This window comes from Mesoplodon bidens (genome assembly GCF_964165515.1).
Source record: "Mesoplodon bidens genome assembly, chromosome: 13".
Taxonomy (NCBI): domain Eukaryota; kingdom Metazoa; phylum Chordata; class Mammalia; order Artiodactyla; family Ziphiidae; genus Mesoplodon; species Mesoplodon bidens.
The window spans coordinates 47,762,844-47,789,561 of NC_138169.1; the positions used below are offsets into that span (position 1 = coordinate 47,762,844).

Consider the following 26,718-nt stretch of genomic DNA (forward strand, 5'->3'; position numbering starts at 1 on the left):
GTGGCAGGTGTGGGAACTATACAAATGCAGAACTGGGCAGGCAGGACCTAAGTGTCAGAGTGTCTTAATTTGTCATAGTGACTTTCTCTTGTTGGCCTGGGATCCATGAAAAGATTTAAAGCAAAAGTGTAAGGTGTGTAAATTAAAAATCCTATGTGTCTTAAATATCAAGGACCTTTCTGGCTGCCGTGTGGGTATTGAATTTTAGGGGAACAAAACTGGAGGCAGTTCAGAGGCCATTGTAAATGAAAAACGAAGAGGGTTTGAATTAGGGCATTAGATATGTGTTTTCAAAAAAAGGACACATTTGATATGCAGAGGAGATGGAATCAGTGAACTTTTCATCACAGGATGTGGGGGATGAAGTCGTGGGAAGAGTCCCAGATTTCTGGCTTGGGTGGTGATGCCACCAAACAGGATACAGGAAGAAGGGCAGGTTTAAGGGCGGGTGGTAGCTTTAGAGTGAGCTCCACTGAGCTGAGTGGGCCAAGGATGGCAGTCTGGGTGACACCGAGTGCCAAGGGGTGGGTGACACAGAGAGACAGAGCTCGGAACCGGGAGCAAGTGGTGATGTCCTGGCAGTCCACAACGTCAAGGAGAAAAACAAACAATAGCCTCACATGTGGTAGAAAGGTCCAGCAAGGAAAGGGCTGGAAAACGCCCATTAGATGGAGAAAGCAGGATGCACTAAGGACCTTAGTAAAAGCTATGGCGGCCAAGTTATGAGAACGAAAGTCATACCACAGCAGGTTATGCGGCAAAGGAGAGGTGAGGGGCAGAGATGTTTGGTTGAGGAGCTGTTAGATGGAGAAACAGGGTTCAAGGTGGGGTTTCGGTTGCTTATTTGTTTGTTTTTTTATTGAAGTATAATTGATTTACCATGCTCTGCCAATCTCTGCTGTACAGCACAGTGACTCAGTTATACACATATAGACATTTTAAAAAAAATAATCTTTTCCATAAGGTTTATCCCAGGAGATTGGATATAGTTTCCTGTGCTATACAGTAGGACCTTGTTGTCTATCCAGTCTAAATGTAATAGTTTGCATCTAGTTTGCATTTTATTTATTTATTTATTTTAAATTATTTATTTTTCGCTGTGTTGGGTCTTTGTTGCTGCACGTGGGCTCTCTCTAGTCGCAGCGAGCGGGGGCTACTCTTCGTTGTGGTGCGCGGGCTTCTCATTGTGGTGGCTTCTCTCGCTGCAGAGCACGGGCTCTAGGCACGCGGGCTTCAGTAGTTGTGGCACGTGGGCTCAGTAGCTGTGGCACAGGGGCTTAGCTGCTCCGCGGCATGTGGGATCTTCCTGGGCCAGGACTCGAACCCGTGTCTCCTGCATTGGCAGGCGGATTCTTAACCACTGTGCCACCAGGGAAGCCCTTGGGTTGGTTTGTTTTTTAAATCAGTTACAATCACCTGGAGATAGCCAACACTGACATTTTGGTAACCATTTTTTCCACACGTTCCTCTGTGTGTGTGTGTGTAAACACACACACACACTCAGGGGCATATATACACAGACATACCTCAGAGATATCAGACCACTGTCATAAAGCAAATATCACAACAAGGAGAGTCACACACATTTTTTGGTTTCCCAGTGCATATAAAAGTTATTTTTCCACTATACTGTAACCTATTAAGGGTGCATAAGCATTCTCTAAAAAAACAATGTACATACCTTAATTTAAAAAGGATGCTGCTGGACAAATGGTGTTGACAGACTTGCTCAACACAAGGTTGCCACAAACCTTCAATTTGTAAAAAATGCACTATCTGCAAAGTGCAATAAAATGACGTATGCCTGTACATAAATACACATACCTAATAACACAACAGACACAAGGAACAACACTTATTGTCTATGAAATTATTATGTACTAATAAGACAAGTTGTATCTTTACACCTAAACCACTCTTTAAGTTATCAGAATCACAAGCACACTCATAAAAGAAGCACAGTCCTTCTTCTAAATCAAAACCCAACATCTCCATGTGACACACACTACCCTTTGACAAAACAAATCTCGTTCTTACTTCTGAGAAATTTAACATAGAACAGTCAGCCTAGGAAACAGACACACCCAATCCATTGATTTTACAAGGTGGAGAGCAATTACCCACTTGGAATGTTTCCAGCGGGTTAAACATGCAACCTTATGAGTAAAGCCCCAGAAGCTACACCCCTGAGGTCAGACAACCTCCTAGCAAGGGGGTATTGACAATATACACCCAAAGAGTGGCACCCAGTGAGTCATCAGAGGGGCAAGTTCCACCCTGTGAAGCTTCCACACCTGTCTTCTGTCTCACCACCACGGAAGGAACAACACACCAAGCTCTCTAGTGTGGTGCTGCAATGTCAACAGAGCTGGGAATACTGGTTAAACTGGCCCAGTCAGCCGAATGGCCACTGGGTTTGGCTTGGGGTTCGCTCTACTAGGAGATGGGGCAAGAGGTTGGAACTGTAACACAGAAAAGGCAGCCCCTAAAGACTTCGAGAGAAGAGAACAGGACGTAGGGTTTTATTGTAGAAAACTGGGTACTGTATAGGTTTTTTTTTAGCGGAGGGACCCAGACACCGCAGCTTCCAAGCAGCTTCATTTGGTTACAGCTCTCTCTCCTCTCATCCTCACCCCCGACTCTCCCTGTTCTGATGCCAATTTCTCTTCTACAGAAGTTATCCTTGAAGTTATCAGAAGGAACATGTTTGATAAAGCTTTTCTGTATGAATCACTCTCCCTAGTCTTGTATATAGTAGAAAGATTTAAAAGCATTAATGCTATCTCTCTATATACAGTAGATAAATATCTGAATTTTAATTTTTAACTAGAGAATGAAAAACTGAACAGTCAAATAGCCTAGCTGGAGGGGACACACACAATTGCCGTATCCACCTGGAAGATAATCCTAACTCTCGTTTATAATGTCAAAACAGAACTCTTTCTGGCCACGTTTTAATAAAAGGAAATATTATCCACTTAGGTAAAAACTAGCTTCCATTTGCAGGGTGGGGGGGTGGGGAGAGGGGATTTCTTTCTACCACCATAGAACAGACACAGTTATAAACGGAATCCTGGGATGCAGTAAACAAGACTGTGCAGAACTCAAGTCCAAAGCAACATGTACTTTTTCAGGGGAAGAATTAGAGGGGACGACAATGGGTGCTTCCTGCTGGACACACTGCTTCCTAGTGTCCCTGACTGAGTTCTCCAGGGAGCAACAGAACACACAGGCACCCGTGGCCCTCACCCACTTTCACTCTCAGAAACAAGTGGAAAATGGTATACAACATAAAGAGGACTTAGGATAACAATTTACTTGGTATCATTTTTTGGTTTGGTCAAATTACAAAAGAAAAAAAAAAGATCTCTATTTTCTCTTCCTGCACATTTCCCCAAGAAGACTGATAAGAAACAGTGAAAACAAGTGCATTTCTCAGCTCTTCAGGGCATATCCTTACAAGCAAAGCCACCTGAAAATAAGGCATCTGGGAGAAGATGCCAAAATAGAACAGCTGTCACACGATGTGCTCTAGCTGCCCACCAGTCTTTCCATGAGAAGATCAGTAGGTCAGTCACTATGTGCTGTCCTGACTGGTTTTTCAACCTTCAGAGATAGATGAACCTGGTAATTTTCCATCATCTGCTTTAAAGTGAACCAGATTTACCATCAGTGGTGTCTGGTCATGGGAAGTTCAATTATTTTCACACATTAGACTTCACGGCCTTAGAAAACTACAGATAAGAATTTCTGGCAAAACGAACACATTGATATCCACCCCAAATAAACTATGCAAACCTAGAGTTCTTACTGATGAAGAATGTACTTAACAGAATTCCTTTTGCCAATACACTGTTTGGGAGCTTTGATGCTTAAAATCTAGTGTGTGATTTCAGCAGCTTTCATAAACAATGCTGATAAGGTTGGGTTGAATTCCCTGATGTGAAATGCTTCAGCTGCCACCGAGGAATATGAACCCAGGGTTCACGCCACATATTTCTTATCAAATGTTTTGAGCGTGGTCTTCAAAGGCATAAGGAACATTCAGGTAGATGTTAGAAAGGTGATGCTCGGCTGAAGGTAAAGTGAGATCACATGGTCATCAATTCCTTTTCTGGGCAGTTGGTCAATTTTTTTTTTTTTTTTGCGGTACGCGGGCCTCTCACTGCTGTGGTCTCTCCCGTTGCGGAGCACAGGCTCCGGACGCGCAGGCTCAGCGGCCATGGTTCACGGGCTCAGCCGCTCCACGGCATGTGGGATCCTCCTGAACCGGGGCACGAACACACATCCCCTGCATCGGCAGGCGGACTCTCAACCACTGCGCCACCAGGGAAGCCCAGTTGGTCAATTTTGTACATTGTGTTCAGTCATTACTTATCACGCCATTTCTTGCTCTGTACAATTAGAGTGCTTCCTTTAATTTGCAGGTTGGTTTTCTAGATGCAAGTTTATGTGTTCTTGGTTCCATGACTTAACTCTCCACCTCCCCTGCAAGTAATATCCTCCTTGATGGCATGTGCCCATACGATACTGTTTTACCTCTAGCTTAAACCAAACTGATAATAAGAATCAAGTACTCACCTTATGATAGACCCTTCCTTATAGTCAAGCAAAACACTATAGCTTCAACTGTTCAACCATTTAAGCATCTCTAAGTACCTGCCACACTTCAAGGTACTGTAAAGAATGCAAAGATAAATAATGCATTAAATAATTAAATAACTGCAATGTCATTTTTAAGAGCTAAAATAAAGTAGCAGATACATGTAAAGGCCATGTATACTCAAGTGCCAGACGTGGTTTCAATAAAGTGCTATGAACCTTACAAGAAGAAGAAGTGCTTCCAACAGTCGGGTTTAAGGTGAGAGGATTCAGAATGGCTTGAAGATCAGGTACCATTTATTCTAAGCACAAAAGACACCCACTTGTTCTTAAAGAAGGTACTAAGTATATGGAGGACCAGGAAAATTTTGATCTACTACAAGTAATGCTTTGCAAAGGGATAGTTCATTATAGTTTACAAAGCTTCTATATTCAATATATTTAATATTCACAAATATTCTTATTTTAAAAACTTGGGAACTGAGAAAGAATAAAGGCACTTTTTGAGGTTACAGAGCTGATAATGTAAATTGCAGAGGCAAACAGCAGAATCTACAACTTCTGACTCCAAGTCTAAGACCCATTCCACCCCACACAGCTGCCTGAGAGTCTGCACACCTGAAAAAGCAATTCTAAATCCTAAGCTGTGTGGGTTTTATCACAGGTTCATCTGAGTTTGGGGGACTTGACATCTTACTCATTCAGATCAATTAAACTGAGTCAAGAATCACTTGAGGGGGCTTCCCTGGTGGCGCAGTGGTTGAGAGGCCGTCTGCTGATGCAGGGGACACAGGTTCGTGCCCCGGTCCGGGAAGATCCCACATGCCGCGGAGCAGCTAGGCCCGTGAGCCATGGCCACTGAGCCTGTGCGTCCGGAGCCTGTGCTCTGCAACGGGAGAGGCCACAACAGTGAGAGGTCCGCGTACCGCAAAAAAAAAAAAAAAAAGAATCACTTGAGAAACCCAATCCATTCAAAGCTGCCAACTGGAGTGATCTCTTCCTTGAATTAGGTCTCATGTAGCTAAAGCAATATCACGCTAGATATCCCGCCCACCCTACAGGCAGTCAAACTGGAAATCATTTGATTAAAGTCAATGGTTGGAAGTTAGATCCAGTGATTTGGAAATGATTCCCATAGTGAAGAGACTTAAAAAGAAAATGGTACATACCTGGCTCTTCAAACCAAGTTATACCTACTTTGTCTGTACAGTGATCAATAGATTTTTGTCAAGACTTCATATGGCCACTCCACAGCAAGAGCTACCATAATCGCCACTGTGCAGCCACACACAGACTGCCAGGAAACTTACTTCCAGGAAACTTACTTGCTAACAGGGTGTTTGCGTGTACTTACTTGAAAAAAAAATCTGGACAATGATCTTAAGAAAACTGTCTCATCACACCTCATGTTCAGACAAATGACTGAATTAAAAGTATGGTATGAACTCTTCAGGATATCCCAAAATAGATTTCTGGAGGAAATCTGTAAATAAGATCCTCCATGTAAAGGCAGGAGGACCATTTTAAGTATTAAAACAAATCTATACAGAACATTTAACATGTTTTCACATGCCAACAAAGAAACACTTGTCTCATGGAATAACAGATATGTTGACACCTCAAGGCTTAACTATCTTCATTTAGATCAAGTGAAGGTCTTTACAAGGGAAACAAGAATGTGTTCTGGATGCCGCTCTGTACTACTGTGTAAAAATTACATTTTCCACTTGGTTATTTCTAGTATATTAGAGAACAGTATTGATTTTATAACCTAACCTTGTATCTGACCACTAAATTCTGATATTAATTATAATCTTTGGTTCAGTTGGTTTACTGGGATTTTGTAAGACAATCATGATATTTTTCTCTTCCTTTCCAATGCTTGAAATCTCATTTCCTTTTTTGTCTTACTACATCAACTACACAGTAACAGCAGCACAGAACATTTATACAGTACTTAGGATATGCCAGATGCTCTTCTAAGCACCAGTTCTAAGCTCATTTCAGCCTCAAAACAAGTATATATAGGTATCATTTCCCCCATTTTATAAGTGATGAAATTGAGGCACAGAAAAGTTAGGCAACATACAAAAATGATCACATAGCCCCTAAGAAGCTGAGCCAGATCAATGAACTTCCTCTCTCTACGTTGTCATTTTGGTAGAGTACGAACTCTAGTTGGGGAGAAAAATTCAAGTTGTTAGGCCACTGCTATGGACTGAATGTGTCTCCCCTCCCCAATTTATACGTTGAAATCCTAAGCCTGTGTGACGGTATTAGGAGGTGGGGCGTCTGGGAGGCGCTTAGATCATGAAGGGGGACCATCATGAATGAGATTAGTGCTCTCATAAGAGAGACTCGACAGAGCTCTTTAGCCCCTTCCACCACGAGTGGACACAGCAAGAAGTCAGCTACCTGCAACCCAGAAGCGGGCTTCCCCAGAACCCAACCATGCTGGCATAATGACCTTGGACTTCTCCATTTCCACAACTGTGAGAAGTAAATTTCTGCTGTTTATAAGCCACCCAGTGTGTGGTACTTTGTTATAGTGACCCGAATGGACTGAGACAGCCACAGAAGAGAAGAGATGAAAGTAGGAACCCTCATCATGTTCCTGACTCTATACTGTTTTTGGTTTTTGCCATAAGGCAGGAGGCAATGACCTTGAGTCTGCCACGAACCACAGAGCTGACCCAAGGTGGCTCCTCCCACCTCAATGTCGTTCAAGGTCTAGAGTGCCCAGCTGGTCAAGCATGAAGACAGCGGACGGAGATGACTGGACACCAGCAGCACTAGTGACATCGTCTCTCTACACAGCAACATGCTCTACAGTCGTCACACAGAAACGCACCAGAACCAAACATCAAAGAGAATATAGTTTCCTAATGGTTCCTGCAACAGGTAAAATGCATCACCTCATCCTCCTTCCACTACCTCACAAAAAAGACACACTCGCTATGAAACACTGTGCATATATGTGTGTGTTCAGGAGAGCGGGGCCGAGGTGAAGTGAAGTGATCTATGCCAGGAATTCTGTAGTTCAGTTTAAGTGCCTTTATTTTTTATGTTTCCCTACTTGTCTGCCCTGTTAATCCAGACATGGGGTTGTTGCTCCAAAGGACTGCTCTTTCCCCAGCTCATTTACACCTTGGGAACACAAAGAAGGCCTTTCCGCAGGGAGGAGGAACAAAATGCCCTCGAACTTTGTGAGCTTTTCCTGCTAGATGAGCAGAAGAATATTACTAGCCAGTGCCTACTGGCTGACAAGAGGGCACCAGGTAAAGGAAAGGTGGAAAAACAGAACGAATAATTACAGCCCCAATCGAAATGCTTCCTCATCCTTGAGATAATATCCTTCTCTTCATGATTCACCTGGCCTGCCCGAGAGACTCGAGAGCAGCCCTGGGAGCAATGGGCTGTATTATTTGCTGCTTCTGCCTTACTTATGCTAGTCACCAAGGGCTGTCCCCACCTGCTACCAAAGGGTTATCTCTAAAACACAAATATAAAATCATGGGAGTGAGCTCCTGCTGACAAGGTGCAACCCAAACCCAGAAGGCCCATCAGAACTTTGTGATCTGGCCCCCATGGCAGGCAGGCAGGCAGGCTGCAGGCGGAGTGGGTAGGCTTCGCGGTTGGATGGCTCTGGGTTTCAATCTTGACTTCTCCTACCTATTGATGGTAGGACCTTGGCTAAGATCCCAAAGCCTTGGTTTCTTCATTTGGAAGGGGACAGTTTCTATCATGAAATGAAATCATGGCTCTGTGTGATACAGGCCTGGCCCCCACTCAGTAGGTGCTCCCGGCTACTCACTGTTGCGGGTCCTACATGCTACCACTCCCTCCGCTGCACTCCTCCCTCCACCCTCTGTGCCCACTGCCCAGCATCTCCTGTGTGTTCCATTATTCAATCAACGTCTGAATAGATCCGCAGACCCGCAGCAGCACTGCTTCAATGCAGCCTCTTCTTGCTAGATTTGGACTCCCTATTCAGTTACCTGAACTTTGTTAAAATGGGAAAGGAGAAGATAGAACAGTAAAAGAGAAATGATGCTACACTTCTATTGGGGGACGGGGGGGCAGATCTTGACCCGCACAGATACAACATGTAAAATTCTCAATTTCAACAGCATCTGAAGAACCATATATTACGTAGATACATACTGCAATCTGAAGTAGGGAAACCAGGTTTTATAATATTGTTTTAATTCTTTTAAAATCTGTTTATTCTAGGCATTTACAGATAGATACACTTTTTTTTTAATATATATATATAAAGGGAGAAGATAAAGGGAGAAGGAAGGGGCCAGGGTAGTCCTGGAGGATAAACAAAGCTTTGTGACAAAAGGGGATTGCTCCTTTGCTGCCCCCTGGATTTTTCTGCCATGACACACATGGTTGCTGTCAGTCTCAGGCAGTGTGTGCAGAATGTGATGTCTGTTCACAAACTGTTTAACATGTTTTTTTTCAGTCTGGGCAACAGCTTGTTATGTTTTAGAAATCAACTCTGATACTTTTTTCTAGACAATGTCTGCCTGGCAGCCTCTGTGCAAAATGAGATTGTTTGATAACACAGCATAAAATATTTTTTGATAACACAGCATAATAATAACATTATTATTGTTATCTGGGATTCTCCATCTCGGCACCACCGACATCTCTGTAGTGGTGGCTGTCCTGGGCATTATAGGATGGTCAGCAGCATCCTTGGTTTCTACTCACTGGGTCACAATAGCCCCCCATCCCTCGTTGCAACAGCCAAAAACGTCCCTCGATATTGCCAAATGTGCTGGGGAAGGGGAGGTGGGTAGAGACTCTCAACTTGGTTGAGCAACTTGCTTGCTCAAACTTGGCTGAAAACCACTGGTCTATGTTAAAGAAAACAAACATTATTTTTCTTAAATAAAGAAAGTAACAGAGCTATTAAGAATTGTGACAGATTCCATAACAGATGTTTTGATCTTAACGAGTCAACCTACAAAACACACATGTTCTTCTTCACAGAGGAATGTCTTTATCGTAAGCACTGAAAATATACGACTGGACTATTTCATTCAATTCATCAAACTTTCCTAGTTTGACACATAGAACAAAGAATTCCTACTGGATGTAGGAAATAAGTAATTGCCAGATATAGGCAAAACTGTTAAATCTTTATGGCATCAACCTTTTAGTCCTTGAGATTTTTGTATATATATATTTTTCCCCTCCTATCACCTGATGCCTTACTCCAAACACATTTTTTCTGTGGAACTCCTATCTCTGATGTACCTGGCAGGCTCAAGAACTAAAAGGATAAGCACATTCGAGCCAGTCAAGAAGTCTAAGTACCTGAGATGATGTGAAACTTCTACTGGAAGGCCCTGAGTGTCCCAACAAGATCACAAAAGCATTTTAAAAGAAATCTGAATCTTCACTTTCCTACTCTACTTCTTTCTAGGAAGAACTTGACATTTATTTTGTTGACAACATTTATTTTAAGGGCAAAGAATGTTTTAGCAAAAAAGAAAATGGCAGAAATAAATGAAAGCCATTAGGAAAAAGAGTCCATGAGCTAAGGCCTATGCCTGGGAGGTTAAAAACAAAAGTCTGTTTCCTTAAAAACTGGACCAAAAAAAAAAAAAAAAAAAAAAATCTCAGAATAATCTTTCTCTCCTTTTTCCTTGTCCCCTGCATCTAGATATCAACTTTTACCTCATCAGCACTTCCCCCAGCCTAGGTCAGGTCTTCATTATCTTTCATCAGGTTATTTCAACAACTTCCTATCCGGTTTCTCTGATTTCTCATCGTCCATTCTGGATCAGTGTGGGAGGTGGTGGCCTCCTGTAATCTTTTTGAGACACAGGTTAGGAGGGATGCCCACAAGACACAGAGATTACTGTTCCTGTAATTCATCCTAGAATTTGAATCTCTTTACATTTGTTCCAAGCTGGTTTTCGAAACTTATTTCCTAAATAATCCTTCCCCCTCTAACCCACTAACCATTTAAATTATCTTTCCCTACTGCCCATAATCCAAATCTTTGCTCAATCTGGCACTTGGTCTAGACTCCCTTTCCTGCCATGGTCACCTGAGGACCCTCACCTCCCACTCCCAGACAGAACTGCTCTCTCCTTATTCAACAGTTTGCACTTCTATCAAAGCGCCATGATCATCTCTCTTACTATCCACAGAGGGGCTTAGAGCTACACTTGCCTGCTTCAAGGGAAAAGGAAACCAGACTGTTCTCCAGGCATTCTCAGGCATCTTTGTAAACTGACTGAAAAAAATGTTCATTCTTTAAAGATGACTCAGGTTCAGTTTGCTCAAAAATATTTAGTGAGCTCTTAAACTATCCAAGCCTGTTCTAGATTCTGTGAGAGACAGGACTGTCCTCAAGGAGCCTTTAGTAGGGAGGAGAATAAAAGCAAGACATGAACACTCTTGAGCACAAAGTATTATAGGGATTCCAAACAGGAAGGACCTTATCTATACACGTGTTGTGGAAAATTGAGAAAAGCTTCTTGAGGGAGGTGTTGTATGAGGTAGGGTCTCATAGCTGGGGGGTGACTGATGTGCGAGCCGTCCAAGGACTAGAAACAGCGCAGAGTGAGGCAGGGTGGGTGGGGCCCATCTGGGGAACAACAAACAGGCCAGTGGGGCTGGCGCCCAGAGGGGTGTGTACCGGAGAGCATGCTCTTATAGTTGAATGGATGTCAAGCCTCAGAAGGGCCCTGATTAGACGACAGTCTGCACCCACCTGGAGGACGCCTCTGACACGTCACGGACGGTGGTAAAATAACAGCTCTAGTTGAGAAAAAATAACCTGACTGATGGGGGCTGGGAAGGAGGCACTTGGGTCTTCAGAGACCCAGTGAAAGCAGGTTGGAAAGGGGGAGCAGCTTTGGCAGGGACAGTGGGGATGGCATCAACAAGACTTGGCACACAATTACTTACAGGGGCAAAGAGGAAAGGGCATGAGGTGATGGAGGGCTGAAATTCCCTCCCTGGGTGATTGGCTTCATTACTACAACTAAGAAAGCTGGGGTGATGAAATGGTGTGAAGGGCTGTATGGAAAGACACAGCTGCCACTGACTATTAAGCTCATGGGATGCAAATGACATGAGGGGAAACACGGACTATTTCAAACACTGATGCGCCCTCTGCATTTCATTTACCTACAACGATTTTTAACGTCTAGAAGGTAAAAGCTTTGTGTTTCTTGCTGGTCTCATGCTCACTCACTGGCTTGACTCACTCTTAGGGACAAACCCCATGATGTTCTGTAAACCAGTCCTAACAGGCTGGAGGCCTTGGTGATGTATACCTTCCACAAAAGCACACATGCAAGTTCTGAATCATCTATGCTTTTGCCCTAAATGTCAGAAAAGTTCGCATGGTACATGTGGTCTGTCGTTTTCCTGTGGACAAGTCCTCCCGACAACTACCCGGCTGGGTAAGCGGTTTAACAGAAGACCAGCACACGACTGCCCTGGAGGGTGAGTCATAAAGGTAAGTGATTCCAATTCTAAGAAATGGAGGGAAGTGACTTCAGGAAGATTTACCGGCATTGCGATCAGTTTTGAAACATAGAAGTCTGTTTTCCACAAAGAAAAAAAAACTCAAAGCAATCCCTAAAAGCTGAAGGGTCACACCACCTCTCGGAGGTACAAATCCAACATGGAAATCAAATTACGAAGTGTTATGAACACCCCATTAACAGTGTGGTTACAGGCAGCTTGTTCAAACTTTCCACCTGATGTTAATCACATTGTCTCATAGGCTAAATTAGACTCAAACTGGAGGTATCTCTTTCAGGTACCAACTCTCCATTCAGTACTGACAGAGAAGTAGAAAAAAAAATTAGAAGACAGCAGCCTTGGAGTTTTGAACCCCAAACACCATCCCTGTTTTCGTACCAGAGTTTTTGTTTTATGTTTTGGATCCTAGAGTTTCTGTTGTAGATGCAGTGTGTGATTTTCAAGGATTCTGAGAGTAAACAGGCCAAAATGTGAAAACAGCAATTGAGGGATTCTCAAATTTTTATGAATGTTGTCTTATTAGCGTTTATAGATCAAGAAAAGCCACACAGGAGCAGTGGTTAAGAATCCGCCTGCCAAGGCAGGGGACACGGGTTCGAGCCCTGGTCCAGGAAGATGCCGTGAAGCAACTAAGCCCGTGCGCCACAACTACTGAACCTGTGCTCTAGAGCCCACGTGCCGCAACTACTGAAGCCCGCGCGCCTAGAGCCCGTGATCTACAACAAGAGAAGCCACTGCAATAGGCCTGCGCACCGCAACAAAGAGTAGCCCCCGCTCGCCGCAACTAGAGGAAACCTGTGTGGAGCAACGAAGACCCAACACAGCCATACATACATACATAAATTTTTTTAAACGTTTAAAAAAAAAGAAAAGCCACAGTGTGACACCAAATAAGTTTCCCTGTATTTACTCATATTCCCCCTTTCCATTTCTCCCATAAAGCTCTTATTTTAAGGAGAAACTAATAAAAAAGAATTTCCTTTCTTTCCAAATCATACACACACACACCTCCTTCCCCCTTTATACTTAAATCACTACCACCAACTGGGTAAGCCCCTGGGAACTGGCCAGACTGAGAGCAATCAAGTCTCCACAGGTAGCTGCTAAGCTGGAATGGTTGCACCATGTGGTAAAAACAGAATCATTTCTTTCTGAGTTCACCTTTCACTGGGCTATTTCCACACTTGACACTGGAACAGAACAACTTACTAAGACTATAAGTAGGATTCAAGGATTGAGGCAGAAGTGGTTTTGGTAAGAATACCACTGAAGAGTTATACATGACAATTAACTTTGCTGTTGGTTGCCATCAGAGAGTCAATTTTTTCCTTATTACAAAAATTTTCAAAACACACAGAAAATGAATACTGTACCATCTACCCTTCACCTAGACTGAACAACTTTAACAGCCCGCCCAATACTTGTCTATGTTGATCAGTTTGTTTTTGAAGTATTTTTAAAATGATAATCATATTCCCCTCCCCTAAATAATTCAGTATGTCTCTAAAACATAAGTATGTTTTCCTTCAAAACTGTAATACCAGTATCATACCTAACAATACTTAACAAAATCAAGATAATTCCCTAGAATCATCTCATCATGAATATCATTCATATTCAAATTTCCTTGGGGTATTATTCTTAAGCATTTAGAAGTGAAACTAGAAAACTATACCATGACAGTCCTCCAGTCATTCTTCCATCAAAGGTAGATGCTTACGTAAGTTCTTTACCCTTGTTTTGAGTTTAAACATCTGGGTGAATACCCAAATGTGAAAGATACAATTCACCTGACCTCTGACCACAAACACTATGCTACAGTAGCTACACCAACTACATCATGAAACAAAGAAGTAGAGAGGGAGAGGGTAACAACGTCCCTGGTGGAAAACAATGGCAGAGACAATTTCCCAGATACCAGGCTATTACGTTACTTAATTAATCTCCCCCCTTTTCTCTGCTGAGTCATCCCCCCAGCTGAGAAAGATGCTTCCGACTCCATTATTCTTAAAAAATGAATATTAGAAGCCTTTCACTCCTATGTCCTCTCCCTTAGCTTTTCTTTACTACACTGACACACATAGTTGATCTGTGTTGCCGTCTCACCTGCCACTCATTTTTAATCCCCTGGTGAAGTCTAATTTTCCTGCCATTTATTCACCGAGTCTGTCCTTTTGAATATCACCAACTTCCTAAGTCGCACTTAAAAGACCTTCTCCCCCTGCCTCCAGACTTGGATAAGAAGAGCCCCAGGTTCCCACAGCATCCTCTCGATCTCCCACAGGCTCTCCTGGAAGCTCTTCTGTCTTTGCTCCTTCCTGTAATTTACTTAGAAATGGGAATGTCACCTGTACGCAGATGACTTATGAATCTGGAAAAGGTCAAGAGAAATATATGTTTCCTTAGTTTTCCCCTAGAGTCAGATTACAAGTGGGGAGCTGTGCGTGAAAGGAAAGAAAAGCAAAAGCTTTACTCAATTTACTAGCAAATTCTAACAGATCTCTCTTCTCTGTGATGGTTAGAATGTCTTCCTTGTGTGAAGTGCCTTCTAGCACTTTCCAGAGAATTGTGGTGAGGGAATCAGGTTCTGGAGCCGCATATCCTGGGTTCAAATCACACCTATTACTGTGTAATATTACAAGATCCTTAACATCTTTGAACCTCGGTTTGCACTTGTGCACAAATGCAGGTAATAATAGAACCTGCCTCATGGGTTTGTTGTGAAAGCTACATGAAGAAATACAAGTAAAATGCTGAGTTAACAAGAGAACACTAAGCACTACATAAATCTGAGTTGCTATCTGTGACCTAAAGATTCAGTTATGAAAAATGGTTATTTCTTAGACAGCTAATATTTATTACTGGCAAAACTGGTTGGGATAATGTTCCTTGGCATACTATACTGGTCCTGAGGACTTTTAAAAAGACCATTTGGTTACTTTCCATTTTATCACATAAGCTTTATCCCATGTAATAGAGAAAGTACACAAGATGTTCTACAAAAGTAGTTACTTTTGTAAACAGATGATTCACGCTAATTAAACTCACAACCCAGGAGAATAAAATTAGCTTGTTTCAACATTTCCCTTTGTTCAGTAATTACAATTCAAGGTTATGTTAGAATACCACATTACTATAATTTTGCCTGGCAGACAGACACTGCACATCCTACATTTTTAAAAACAGATACTGCTGATATAAATGCAGGTGCTTGCTGAGAAGGGCCTTGCAGATTTCATAAGCAATTCTAACCAACCTGGGGCTCCACTGTTACCTATTTCTGTACATACTGTAGCTAGGAGGGCAGTACTGAGATCATTTTAGCTTGTTAAAGATTCACCAGATTTGCAGGAGGATGAGAATTTAAAAATAGAAGCCAAACGTGGCTGGAGTTTATCTCAGATGTTTATATTCAAGTAGCAATCTGTTCGGTGATGATGACACCAAGCACGCCATCAAATGATTTAAATTTTCATAAACCCAGTCGGAATTCCACTACTTCCCCAAGTGGTGGATCACGGGTACAGACAACCTCACATTCTGATTCATTTGATTTCTCAGAGCTGTGTCTCTAGAGAGAGCTTTTTCTGGTTTTCATGACAGAGTTGAAAACGAGGAGGTAACATTATTTAGTACTCATCTCGTGACAGGGACAGTGTTGAGTCATTTACACAAGTTAGATCTCAGAAAATCTTCACGACATTTTCTAAGGTAAAACTTCATTTTATAGGTTGGAAACTTGGAGCTTAAAAGGGCAAATAAAATTCCAGAGGCAACGGCGTATCCAGCTTTTTGTGGAGCCTGAAGTTTATATTAGTTTTAAAGGACAAAATGTCAAATTGTGAATACCAAATTAGGTTTAAGGCCCTAGAAGGGTTCAGCATAAACCCTGAGACACATGCTTTAGTGCAAGCGATATGCACAAGCTTGACCGCTCTGAGTTGCAGAGACACAAGGAATTTGATGAATAGAAATGTGAACTGTAAAATGGAAATCATTCATCATTACAAACTGTGGGCTATAATTAAGTTGCACTAGGTTCCCTTTTCTAATTTTTAAAAATAGGGTTTTTTTTTCCTTTTTTTTGGTTTAACAAATCAGGAAGCATGCAGCGTGAGCTAGCAGTGTCTGATGGAGTGCCAGGCAGGAATTTAGATGGTCTGAGTACACAGAATGCAGAAAAATTCCGAATTCTGTGTTGTACATTCCTTAGGAAATCTTTGCCCTTTAGGTAGCAACAAGAAGTCAGAGTTTAGGTAAAACTAATCTGTGATACCTTTTGACTAAAAGTTGTTTGAAAGCTGCAATCATTTTTCTAAACACTATGCCAATTTTTCTTGAGCGGTTTCCCTGCTGTTAGCAAAATATGTGACGCTGATGCTGACTGAACACATTCTCTCTCTCGGAATCAATTGTTTGTTAAACCAAGAAAAATCCTTTTATCCCAAATAAAAAACTTATTTTGTCAGAATAAGGGAAGTCTTTATTTTTTTTTCTCAAAGCACATCTAATAATTTCAGAATTCAGAGTAAGGCGACTCTTATTACCACCACATCAGAGTATAATTCTGGTAAGGACTTCAAGTCATATTTCTCTTCTCTGAAAATTTTATGAAATTATTTATTTTCACATGAGAAATTTCATGAAAACCTCTGATAAAAAATATGGGAAAGGCACTCTGAATTGTGATTTTCTAAAAATGCTGAGTTTCACAACTTTCCAGAATATATGTGAATAGAGATGTGTACGACTGCCTAGGCTGTGCACTGCACAACTCCAAGGGACACCATTTACAGAGACCACAAAGTAAGGAGCGTTGCCTGGAATAGGACAGTGCAGTAGCCCTGATGAAAATGGTACACTAACTTAGAAGAATGGTTGCTACCTATACCAGAAAACAAGGAAAAGGGGGCATGTCATAAAGACAGATGGGCCAGCTTGTACCCAAATGGCAAAATATGAGACAATTTGAGCATCAAAATAAACAAGGACAGGAAGATATTTCGACCCCCTTCCTGAAGTAAGAATCCATAATTTCATGCTGATAATAAAAGGTAACTAACTGAACAATGGGAGAGAAGGAACAGCTCTTCCTTACAGTAGAATGACAACACATATAAGAAGGAATGATGGAGTTAAGTTAGAAATGCACTGTTTTGCCACCTTCAAAGTAAAAATTGAATCAGACAGGAAACATCAATAGCTGCTCAACAAAAGAAGGGGGGAAGTTAGAGAAGGAATAAGATACCTACAGAATCTCAAAGAACCTTCTTTCAAATGTCCCAGTAACACAAAGCATGGTAATTATACAGCAGAGAAATCAGACAACACCTTAACTGAGTGATCAAAATCAACGTCACCAACAAGGGGCAAAGGGACATCCCGTGTCTCTAGATGTGATTCCCTGAGGAGGACACAACCAGCCCAAAGTGCATAATCTCAATCTAATCATGAACAGCCTGGGGAACCCAAATTGAGGGCTAGTCTATAAAACAACTTGCCTATATTCTTCAAAAATGTCATAGGGACTTCCCTGGTGGCGCAGTGGTTAAGAATCCGTCTGCCAATGCAGGGGACACGGGTTCGAGCCCTGGTCCGGAAGATCCCACATGCTGCAGAGCAACTAAGCCCATGTGCCACAACTACTGAGTATGAGCTCTAGAGCCTGTGAGCCACAACCACTGAGCCCGTGTGCCACAACTACTGAAGCCCATGTGCTTAGAGCCTGTGCTCCACAAGAGAAGCCACCGCAATGAGAAGCCCATGCACCACGACGAAGAGTAGCCCCCACTCAGCAACTAGAGAAAGCCCGCGCACAGCAACGAAGACCCAACGCAACCAAAAAAAAAAAAAAAAAATAAGTAATAAAACACATAAGGAAGGAAGGATAAGGGGAAGGATAAGGAACTATCCCAGATTAAAGGAAACTAAAGAGACATGATAGGGAAATACAATAAGGGGTCCCAGACTAGGTGCTGTCCTGGAGGGAAAAAATATTATTGGGACAACTGACAAAACTGGAACATGGACCGTAGATTAAAGTATTAAATGTCCTGAATTTGCTAACAGTACTGTGGTTACATAAGAGGATATCCTTGTTCTTAGGAAATACATAATGAAGTCTAAGGGGAATGTGTGCTGTCTGCTCTCCAATGATTCAGGATAAATAAATAATATGGGCGTGTGTGTGTGTGTGTGTGTGTGCAGAGAAAGAGATGGAGGAAAAGAATACAACAAACATGGCGAATGATGTTAAAAATGGGTAAATAGTATAAAGGAATATATCATACGATTGCAGCCTCAAAGTAAAAAAAAAAAGTTTAAAACAACAACAAAAAAACCCAGCAGCCAAAACAACATTGAGGGGTATCAGTATTTCAGCCTGCTTTAAGGAGCAGAAAAGTAATTCAACTTGTAATCTGTGCTTCAAAATAAACAGTTAAATCTTTAGAAACATTTTACTGCTATCATTACCATAATCACCACTATTAACACTATGGAGCACTTGGAACTAGTAAGCGCTCAGAAAGGTGCTTCACTTGCATTACCTCTTTTAATCTTCACAACTAGCTGAAGAGAAAGGCACTATAGTTATCCCCACTTTACAGATGAGGAAACTAAGATTCAGAGAGGTTTAGTAACTTGCCCAAATACAGACAGTAAGTGGCAGAACCGGGAATCCAACTAGGCTGATTACAAAGCTGGTAGATTTTATTACTATATTAAACATATTTAATTATTATTTATTAATTTCCCTCAAAGAATGAGGGATGACTCTTAACCTATATGAAATTACAACAAATTAGTACAACATGCATGAATAAGGGTTTCTTCTACGAATTAAAATTAGAACACTAATGAACCAGAGACATAAATGATATTTTTAGTCTCCACAATTTACTTTATACTCTCTTTCTTCCAAAGGCTGGACTTGATAATAAATTCTTTGAAATAAAATATCCCCTAGGATGTTCTTTGAAATAATCTTATCAAATGTCTCATAAACCATTGGTTACTTGCTATGGACTGAATGTTTACATCCTCCCAAAATCAGATGCTGAAGCCTAAATCCCCAATGTAATGGAATTTGGAGGTGCAGCCTTCAGGAAATAATTAGGTCATGAGGGTGGAGTCCTCATGAATGAGATTAGTGCCCTTATAAGAACAGACTTGAGAAGGATGATTGTTCTCTCTCTCTAACTTGTGAGGACACAGCAAGAAAATGACCATCTGCAAACCAGAAAATTGGGCTCTCACCAGACACCGGATCTACTGGCACCTTGATCTTGGACTTCTCAAGAAATAAATTTGTTTTGTTTATGATCTATCCAGTCTATGGTATTTTGTTATAGCAGCTTGAACTGACTAAGACAGTTCTATTTCAAGTTTTTCTTCCTTTAATATATTTTCTTTCTTTTCATGTAAAGTGGTACAGTCTTAGTGTTCATGTTTCCTTTAATCTTGGGACCTCAATTTCACTTAAAAAAAAAAAAAGTATCATTTGCAATACACGGCCTGGGGTTTCCCAATTAAGTGTACTATCATTTTCCCTGCAGATAAAGAGTAAGCTGTTGAACATACCATATCTTTTATCCCGGTGGAAGGTGAATGTCTATTTAAAAAAATGTTCAGAACAATAAAACATTTGCAAATATTTGCAGGTGTTTAGGGAAATCTGATCATCTGACACTGTGAATGCCCATTCCAGAACAAAGGATTCCCAGCCTTGGCTGCATAATTTAACTACATACAAGAGGAGCTATTAAAATCCTAATGCTCAGCCCACACTCAAAACCAATTACCAGAACCTTGGACATGGGAACTGGGCATCAGTCATTTTGAAAGCTTCCCAGGTGATTCCAATGTACAGCCAAGTTTGAGATCCCTAGGTGAAGCATCTGCAGCCATAAAGAACTGTATCTTGTGTGTATAGATCCTAAGGACTCACAAAGGTTTTTAAAATTGGTCTCACTTGTTGAGGAGTGTACAGTGCAGCTGGCAAGTGAAGATGCATGTACTTGTAGGAAAAGGTAACTGAACGAAGCCTGAGGACGTGTGCTAAATGGATGTGATACATGGTAAGTACATGGAAGACCACATGGGGAGAGTCAGGGGTACCTGCACCCTCCTGACGCAATGACAGGCTCTGATAAAAGCATGGCCAAGGAAGGCAACTCCAGCCGGGGAATGGTGTAAATGGAAAAGTACTCAGGATATCCAGGACACAGCGAGGTGACTAATCTAGCTAGAGTGGAAGGCTCACTCTTCAGAGTAGAAAAGGTAAGTTTGGAGAAGTGGACTAGAACCAGCCCCTGTGAGGGCTTTGAGCAATAAGTCAAAGAGACTGGTGGCATATGGAGTCTCTAAAGAGATTTGAGTAACTAATCAAATGACAGCATGCATTTGGGACGAACGATGTCACGGAGCAATGGGTTAGGGGGAAAGACTAAACTCAATCTACTAAAAGAAGAACACAGCAGATTAGGTAAAATCATATATTTGAATCACAATCTTACACCTTCCTTCTCGGTTTTCCACAAGGGACAGAATTTTGGTTCTGCTAAAACTAGCATGGATCTCAGCTGTTGTGGGACCATGGGCAGGAGAGACTGGGCAGGTGGAGGGTCTGTCTCATTCTCTGCCCCTTTGGCCTGGCTCCCAATCTCACAGTCGTAATACTTTCTGTAGCTATATGTTCCTCCTTTTTCTATGAAGCCTACTCCTACAGCTGGGCAAGAGAATTCCAGGACAGGGTTTCAGGCAAGAGAAATTCTTTCTTATAATTTTTCTGGAATAAGAAGGATTTTGAGAAATTTAGTGATCTCTAGGTCATATCTAGCAATGGAGACTCCTAGGAATAAAAGGCGGACCAAACCATTCATTCATCCAAAAAATATTTACTGAACACGTACCATTTGCTGCTGTTCTAGACAGTGGGGATATAGCAAGGTCTCTTTTCCAAACAGACAACTCTCTGGGCAATGTAGAGGAGTCACTCAAAAACATGACGGCAGTCTAGGGCTATACAATTTATAGCTAATCAATTACAGTGTCCTGCTAGAGACTTTTGAAAAATTAACAGTAGTAGAGAAAAAGTAAAGATCCTTCACATAATGAACTATAAGCACCAGAAGAAAGTATAGGAAATATATATACCTAATGTTTTTTAAAAACTGCATTTGTAAGCCGCCACTATTGAAAGTGTATTCAAGCTACTAGATGTATCATAAACTCCTAGAACAGTGCTGGTACTTAGAAAGCCCTTAATAAAAATTAGTTAAATGACATTGTTACACTGAATGGAGTTCCAACTGAGGCAAGAAGATAGCTATTATGCTGATTCAACTAAGCAGTGAGGTCACCTCTGTTGCCTGTATTCTAAACGCTTCCTTGCAAAGAGGGACATGTTCAGGTATCTGACCTTTCAATCCAATACTTTTAAAACCAGACCACAATGCTTGTTTGTGAAATGGTATCTTGTGAAACCAGACATCAAAGTCATTCACAAATCGTGCTCAGGTTTATTCAGAGATACTGGTGTTCAGAGGCTGGCTACGCATATGGACTGTCATTCCAGAGATGATCTTTGTGTTTGTACCATTTTCATTTTATAAATATCTAATAAGAATCTGTGCTTAAGAATCCACGCTTAACTACATGCATTAATTAGAAATGCCTATGACAAAATGAATCTGAGCTTTCACTGATAAAATAACCAAAGTGTTTCGTTCATCTTTTTCTAAGTCATTATACCCTCTAGTTTATAGACAATTCCTATTTTCTCACTGTGAAGGAGAAAATTAGCATATTCAAGTACCCTTCATTAGCCATTTCTTGTCTCTTGAAAGGAGCTTTACCTGCATAATGTACCGGAATCTCTATCTTTGGCCCAATGACGTAGTGCCCCTCCTCCAAGCTATGGGCAGTGATGGTGGTCCACTGACGGCACGAATGAATCAGAAGGTAGTCATTTTCCCGCAGCCCTTCTATGCATTCTCCTAGAAAATAAATTTTATATGAGAAACTTAGAATTAGCATCTGTTTAGTCCATTCTCTGCAATAAAATTTCATTAGTTAAAACTTCACTAATGGAGAAGTTGATAGTTTATCCCAAGAAGAGAAAAAGTTCACTTTTGAGTTACCAATTAAAAAAAGGCATTTCATACCAAGTTGACAACTGTACACAGGGTTCCATAAAAATGTTTCCCACTTATTTGCAAAGAGATTTTCAAATACCTCATTCTATCTTAATGATTATATTTCAATGATAATAAAACAAACATTTATTAAGTGCCAACAGTACATCGGACACGAATTAAATGCTTTGCAAATATTATTTCAATGTAATACAGTAACATTATGAGGTAGGTATTGTTCCTTCTTTACAGGTAAGAAAAATTAAGGTTCAGAATGTTAAGTGTAGTCTAAGCTCACAGATTTAATAAGCAGAAAAGTGCGGATTCAGGACTATGTCAAAAAGATTCCAAAGCTATGTTCTTTTTTGGTCATGTCTTGTGGCTTGCGGGATCCTAGTTCCCCAACCAGGGATGGTACCCGGGTCCTCAGCAGTGAAAGTGCAGAGTCCCACCCACTGGACTGCCAGGGAATTCCCCCAAAGCTTATGCTCTTAATCAATACAACATAACTACCAAAAATATATAATAAATTTATCTCTCTGTTGAAACAGTACTTGAGATTAAATGCCTGTATCTCCTTTCAAATTTTATATGTTTTAGTATGGTACTGGTACAAAAATGGACACATAGATCAATGGAACAGAACAGAAAGCCCAGAAATAAACCCATGCACTTATGGTCAATTAATCTACAACAAAGGAGGCAAGAATATACAATACAGAAAAGACAGTCTCTACAACAAGTGTTGCTGGGAAAACTAGACAGCTACATGTAAAAGAATAAAATTAGAACATTCTCTAACACCATATATGAAAACAAACTCAAAATGGATTAGAGACCTAAATGTAAGACCGTATACTCTAAAACTCCTAGAGAAAAACATAGGCAGAATACGTTTGACATTAATTGCAGCAATATTATTTTGGATCCGTTTCCTAGACTAATGGAAATAAAAGCAAAAATAAACAAATGGGACCTAATCAAACTCAAAAGCTTTTACACAGCAAAGGAAGCCATAAAGAAAATGAAAAGACAACCTACAGAATAGGAAAAAATATTCACAAAAAATGTGACTGACAAGGGATTAATTTCAAAAATATACAAACAGCTCACACAGCTCAACATCAAAAAAACAAACAACCCAATCAAAAAATGGACAGAAGATCAAAATAGACATTTCTCCAAAGAAGACGTACAGATGGTCAACAGGCACATGAAAAGATGCTCAACATCACTAATTATTAGAGAAATGCAAATCAAAACTACAATGAAGTATCACCTCACACCAATCAGAATGGCCATGATGAAATAGTCTACAAATAATAAATGCTGGAGAGGGTATGGAGAAAAGGGAGCCCTCCTACACCATTGGTGGAAATGTAAATTGATACAGCCACTATGGAGAACAGTATGGAGCTTACTTTAAAAACTGAAAATAGAGTTACCATATGATCCAGCGATCCCATTCCTGGGCCTGTAACAGGAAATGATGAAAACTCTAATTTGAAAAGATACACGCACCCCAATGTTCACTGCAGCACTGTTTACAATAGCCAAGACATAGAAGCAACCTAAATGTCCATCGACAGAGGAATGGGTAAAGAAGATGTGGTCCATATATACAATGGAACATTACTGAGCCATAAAAAAGAATGAAATAATGCCATTTGCAGCAACATGGATGGACCTAGAGATTATCATACTGAGTGAATTAAGTCAGAGAAAGACAAATATCGTATGATATCACTCACACGTGGAATCTAAAAATATGATACAAATGAACTTATTTCCAAAACAGAAAGAGACTCACAGACATAGAAAACAAACTTATGGTTACCAAAGGGGAAAGGTGAGGGGGAGGGATAAATTAGGAGTCTGGGATCAACAGACACATACTACTATATATAAGATAGAAAAACAGCACAGGGAACAATATTCAACATCTTGTAATAACCTATAATGGAAAAGAATCTGAAAAAGAATATACATGTAACTGAATACATGTAACTGTAACTACATATACATGTAATATATACATATATGTAATTGTAACTACACCTGAAACTAACACAACATTGTAAATCAACTATACTTCAATAAAAAAGTAAAATGTTATGTTTTGCCAGTTCTCTCTGGCCTACCAAATTTCCCAATCAACTGAAAATAATGAAGCGTTATAGCATACGCATGAAATTATTTTTTTCATTTTAATATTTTCTAAAGTAACTTTTCAGTTTTTGAGCCAATAACAAACTATTTCAAAAGAGAAATCCATTCCCTGAAACTTAAAAAATGTTTCTTTTTTTTTTCTTAGATGCTGAAATAATCCATCCCATTAATCCTGGTTTAGTAATTTTAATGCTAAAAAAACAACAACTTGAAAAGACTAATTCCTTTATACAGAAAACAATATGCTTTCCTTATTTTTGACATTTATTATATCTCAATAATTAAAAGAATTATTATTGATTTCACTGTGTGTTCTGAAATGGCATTTATAGACTTCTCAAAAATTCTTAAAAGTGTCAGTACTTTTTCAATAAATAAAGTAGAGGAGGCTGTAATGATCAACTTGGTTACCACAGCCATAAATTTTGGGAGGACCAGGTTTCATAAAGACACCACCAGGGGATCACTGGTACTCATGAGCCCTTTGCATCCTCTCTTTGTATGTAAAATCTTTAAAAAGAAAAACAAACTGGTAATTAATTCAGGCTAATAGGAAGCTTTATATCAACATGATTGTTTGACTTAACCATAATAACTTGTAGCAGTGTTTTTTTTGGTTATGATTCACCTTTAACTTGGAAAAGTGGCAAAGATTGCTAGACATCCAGTAATACCTCACTCACTCCTTGCCCTCAGTAACAGTCCTCTTGTATTAGCTGGGCACATGGCTGCCCAGAATACAGAATACTGTTCCCAGGCCCCATGACAAGTAGGTGTAACACAGTAACTAGGTTATAGCCAATGGGATGTAGTGCAAGTAGTATATGTAACTTCCAAGATATATATATAGATTTAAAATCTTTAATATACCAGAAAATTAACTGATTGTAGTTTATAATTCAATGCTTTAAGTATATTCACAGAGCTGTGCAATCATCACTACTGTTGAATTACAGAACATTTCTATCACCCCAAAAGAAACCTCAAACCCATTAACAATTATTCCCTACTCCCCACCCCAGGCTTAGGTAACCACTAATCTACTTTCTGTATCTATAAATTTGCCTATTCTGAAAATTTCATATGAATGGAGGTATAAAGTATGAGGTTTTCTGTCTGCCTTCTTTCATTTAGCATGTTTTCAAGGTTCATCTCTGTTGTAGCATGCATCAGTACTTCATTTTAATGGCTAAATATTTGATTATATGGATATACTATGTTTTATTTGTCCAATCATCAGAGGATGGACAGTTGGACTGTTTACAATCTGGCAGTTATTGAATACTGCTGATATGAACATCAGTATACAAATTTTTGTATGGACATATGTTTTCATTTCTCTCAGATATATACCTGGGGTAGAACTGCTGGGTCATATGGTAACTCTATATTTAACTTTCTGAGAACTCCCTGTTTTTTTCCAAATTGGCTACACCATTTTACATTCCCACTAGCAATGAATGAGAGTTCCAGGGACTCCACATACTCCAACACTTGCTATTATCCAACTTTTAAATTATAGGCATTTTAGTGGGTGTGAAGTGTGTCTCACTGTGGTTTTGACTTGTATTTACCTAATGATTAGTGATGTTGAGCATCTTTTCATGTGCTTGTTGGTCATTTGTGTATCTTTTTTGGAGAAATGTTTATTCAAATCCTTTGCCCAATTTTAAATTTGTTTGCTTGTCTTTAATGCCTAATTGTAAGAGTCTTTGTTTTTTTTTTTAAAGACGTTGGGGGTAGGAGTTTATTAACTTATTTATTTATTTTTGCTGTGTTGGGTCTTTGTTTCTGTGCCAGGGCTTTCTCTAGTTGTGGCAAGCGGGGGCCACTCTTCATCGCAGTGTGCAGGCCTCTCACCATCGCGGCCTCTCCCGTTGTGGAGCACAGGCTCCAGACACGCAGGCTCAGCAGTTGTGGCTCATGGGTCTACCTGCTCCACAGCATGTGGGATCCTCCCAGACCAGGGCTCGAACCCACGTCCCCTGCATAAGCAGGCAGACTCTCAACCACTGTGCCACCAGGGAAGCCCCAAGAATCTTTTTTTTTTTTTTTTTAACATTCTGGATACAAGTTCCTTATCAGACATACGATTTGAAAATATTTTCTCACATTACATGAACTAGACTTTCACTCTGTTGACAGTATCCTTTGAACCACAAAATTTATTAATTTTGATGAAGTCTAATTTATTTTTAATTTTGTGCTTTGCGTGTCATACGTGAAAAATTTCTGCATAACCCATGCATCATGAAGATTTAAAATGTTTTATAAAACATTTTATAGTTTT

General features: G+C 40.4%; 1 protein-coding gene across 2 annotated transcripts in view; it reads right to left on the minus strand.

Annotated features, from left to right (window-relative positions):
- Nucleotides 1-26,718, minus strand: part of GAREM1 (GRB2 associated regulator of MAPK1 subtype 1) — a 212,950-nt gene that overhangs the window by 125,050 nt on the left and 61,182 nt on the right. For both annotated transcript variants that reach the window (XM_081251773.1, XM_081251772.1), the window contains exon 2: nucleotides 21,981-22,121. In XM_081251773.1, coding sequence (XP_081107899.1) covers nucleotides 21,981-22,121 — 141 coding nt within the window. The remainder of the gene's footprint in view (nucleotides 1-21,980; nucleotides 22,122-26,718) is intronic.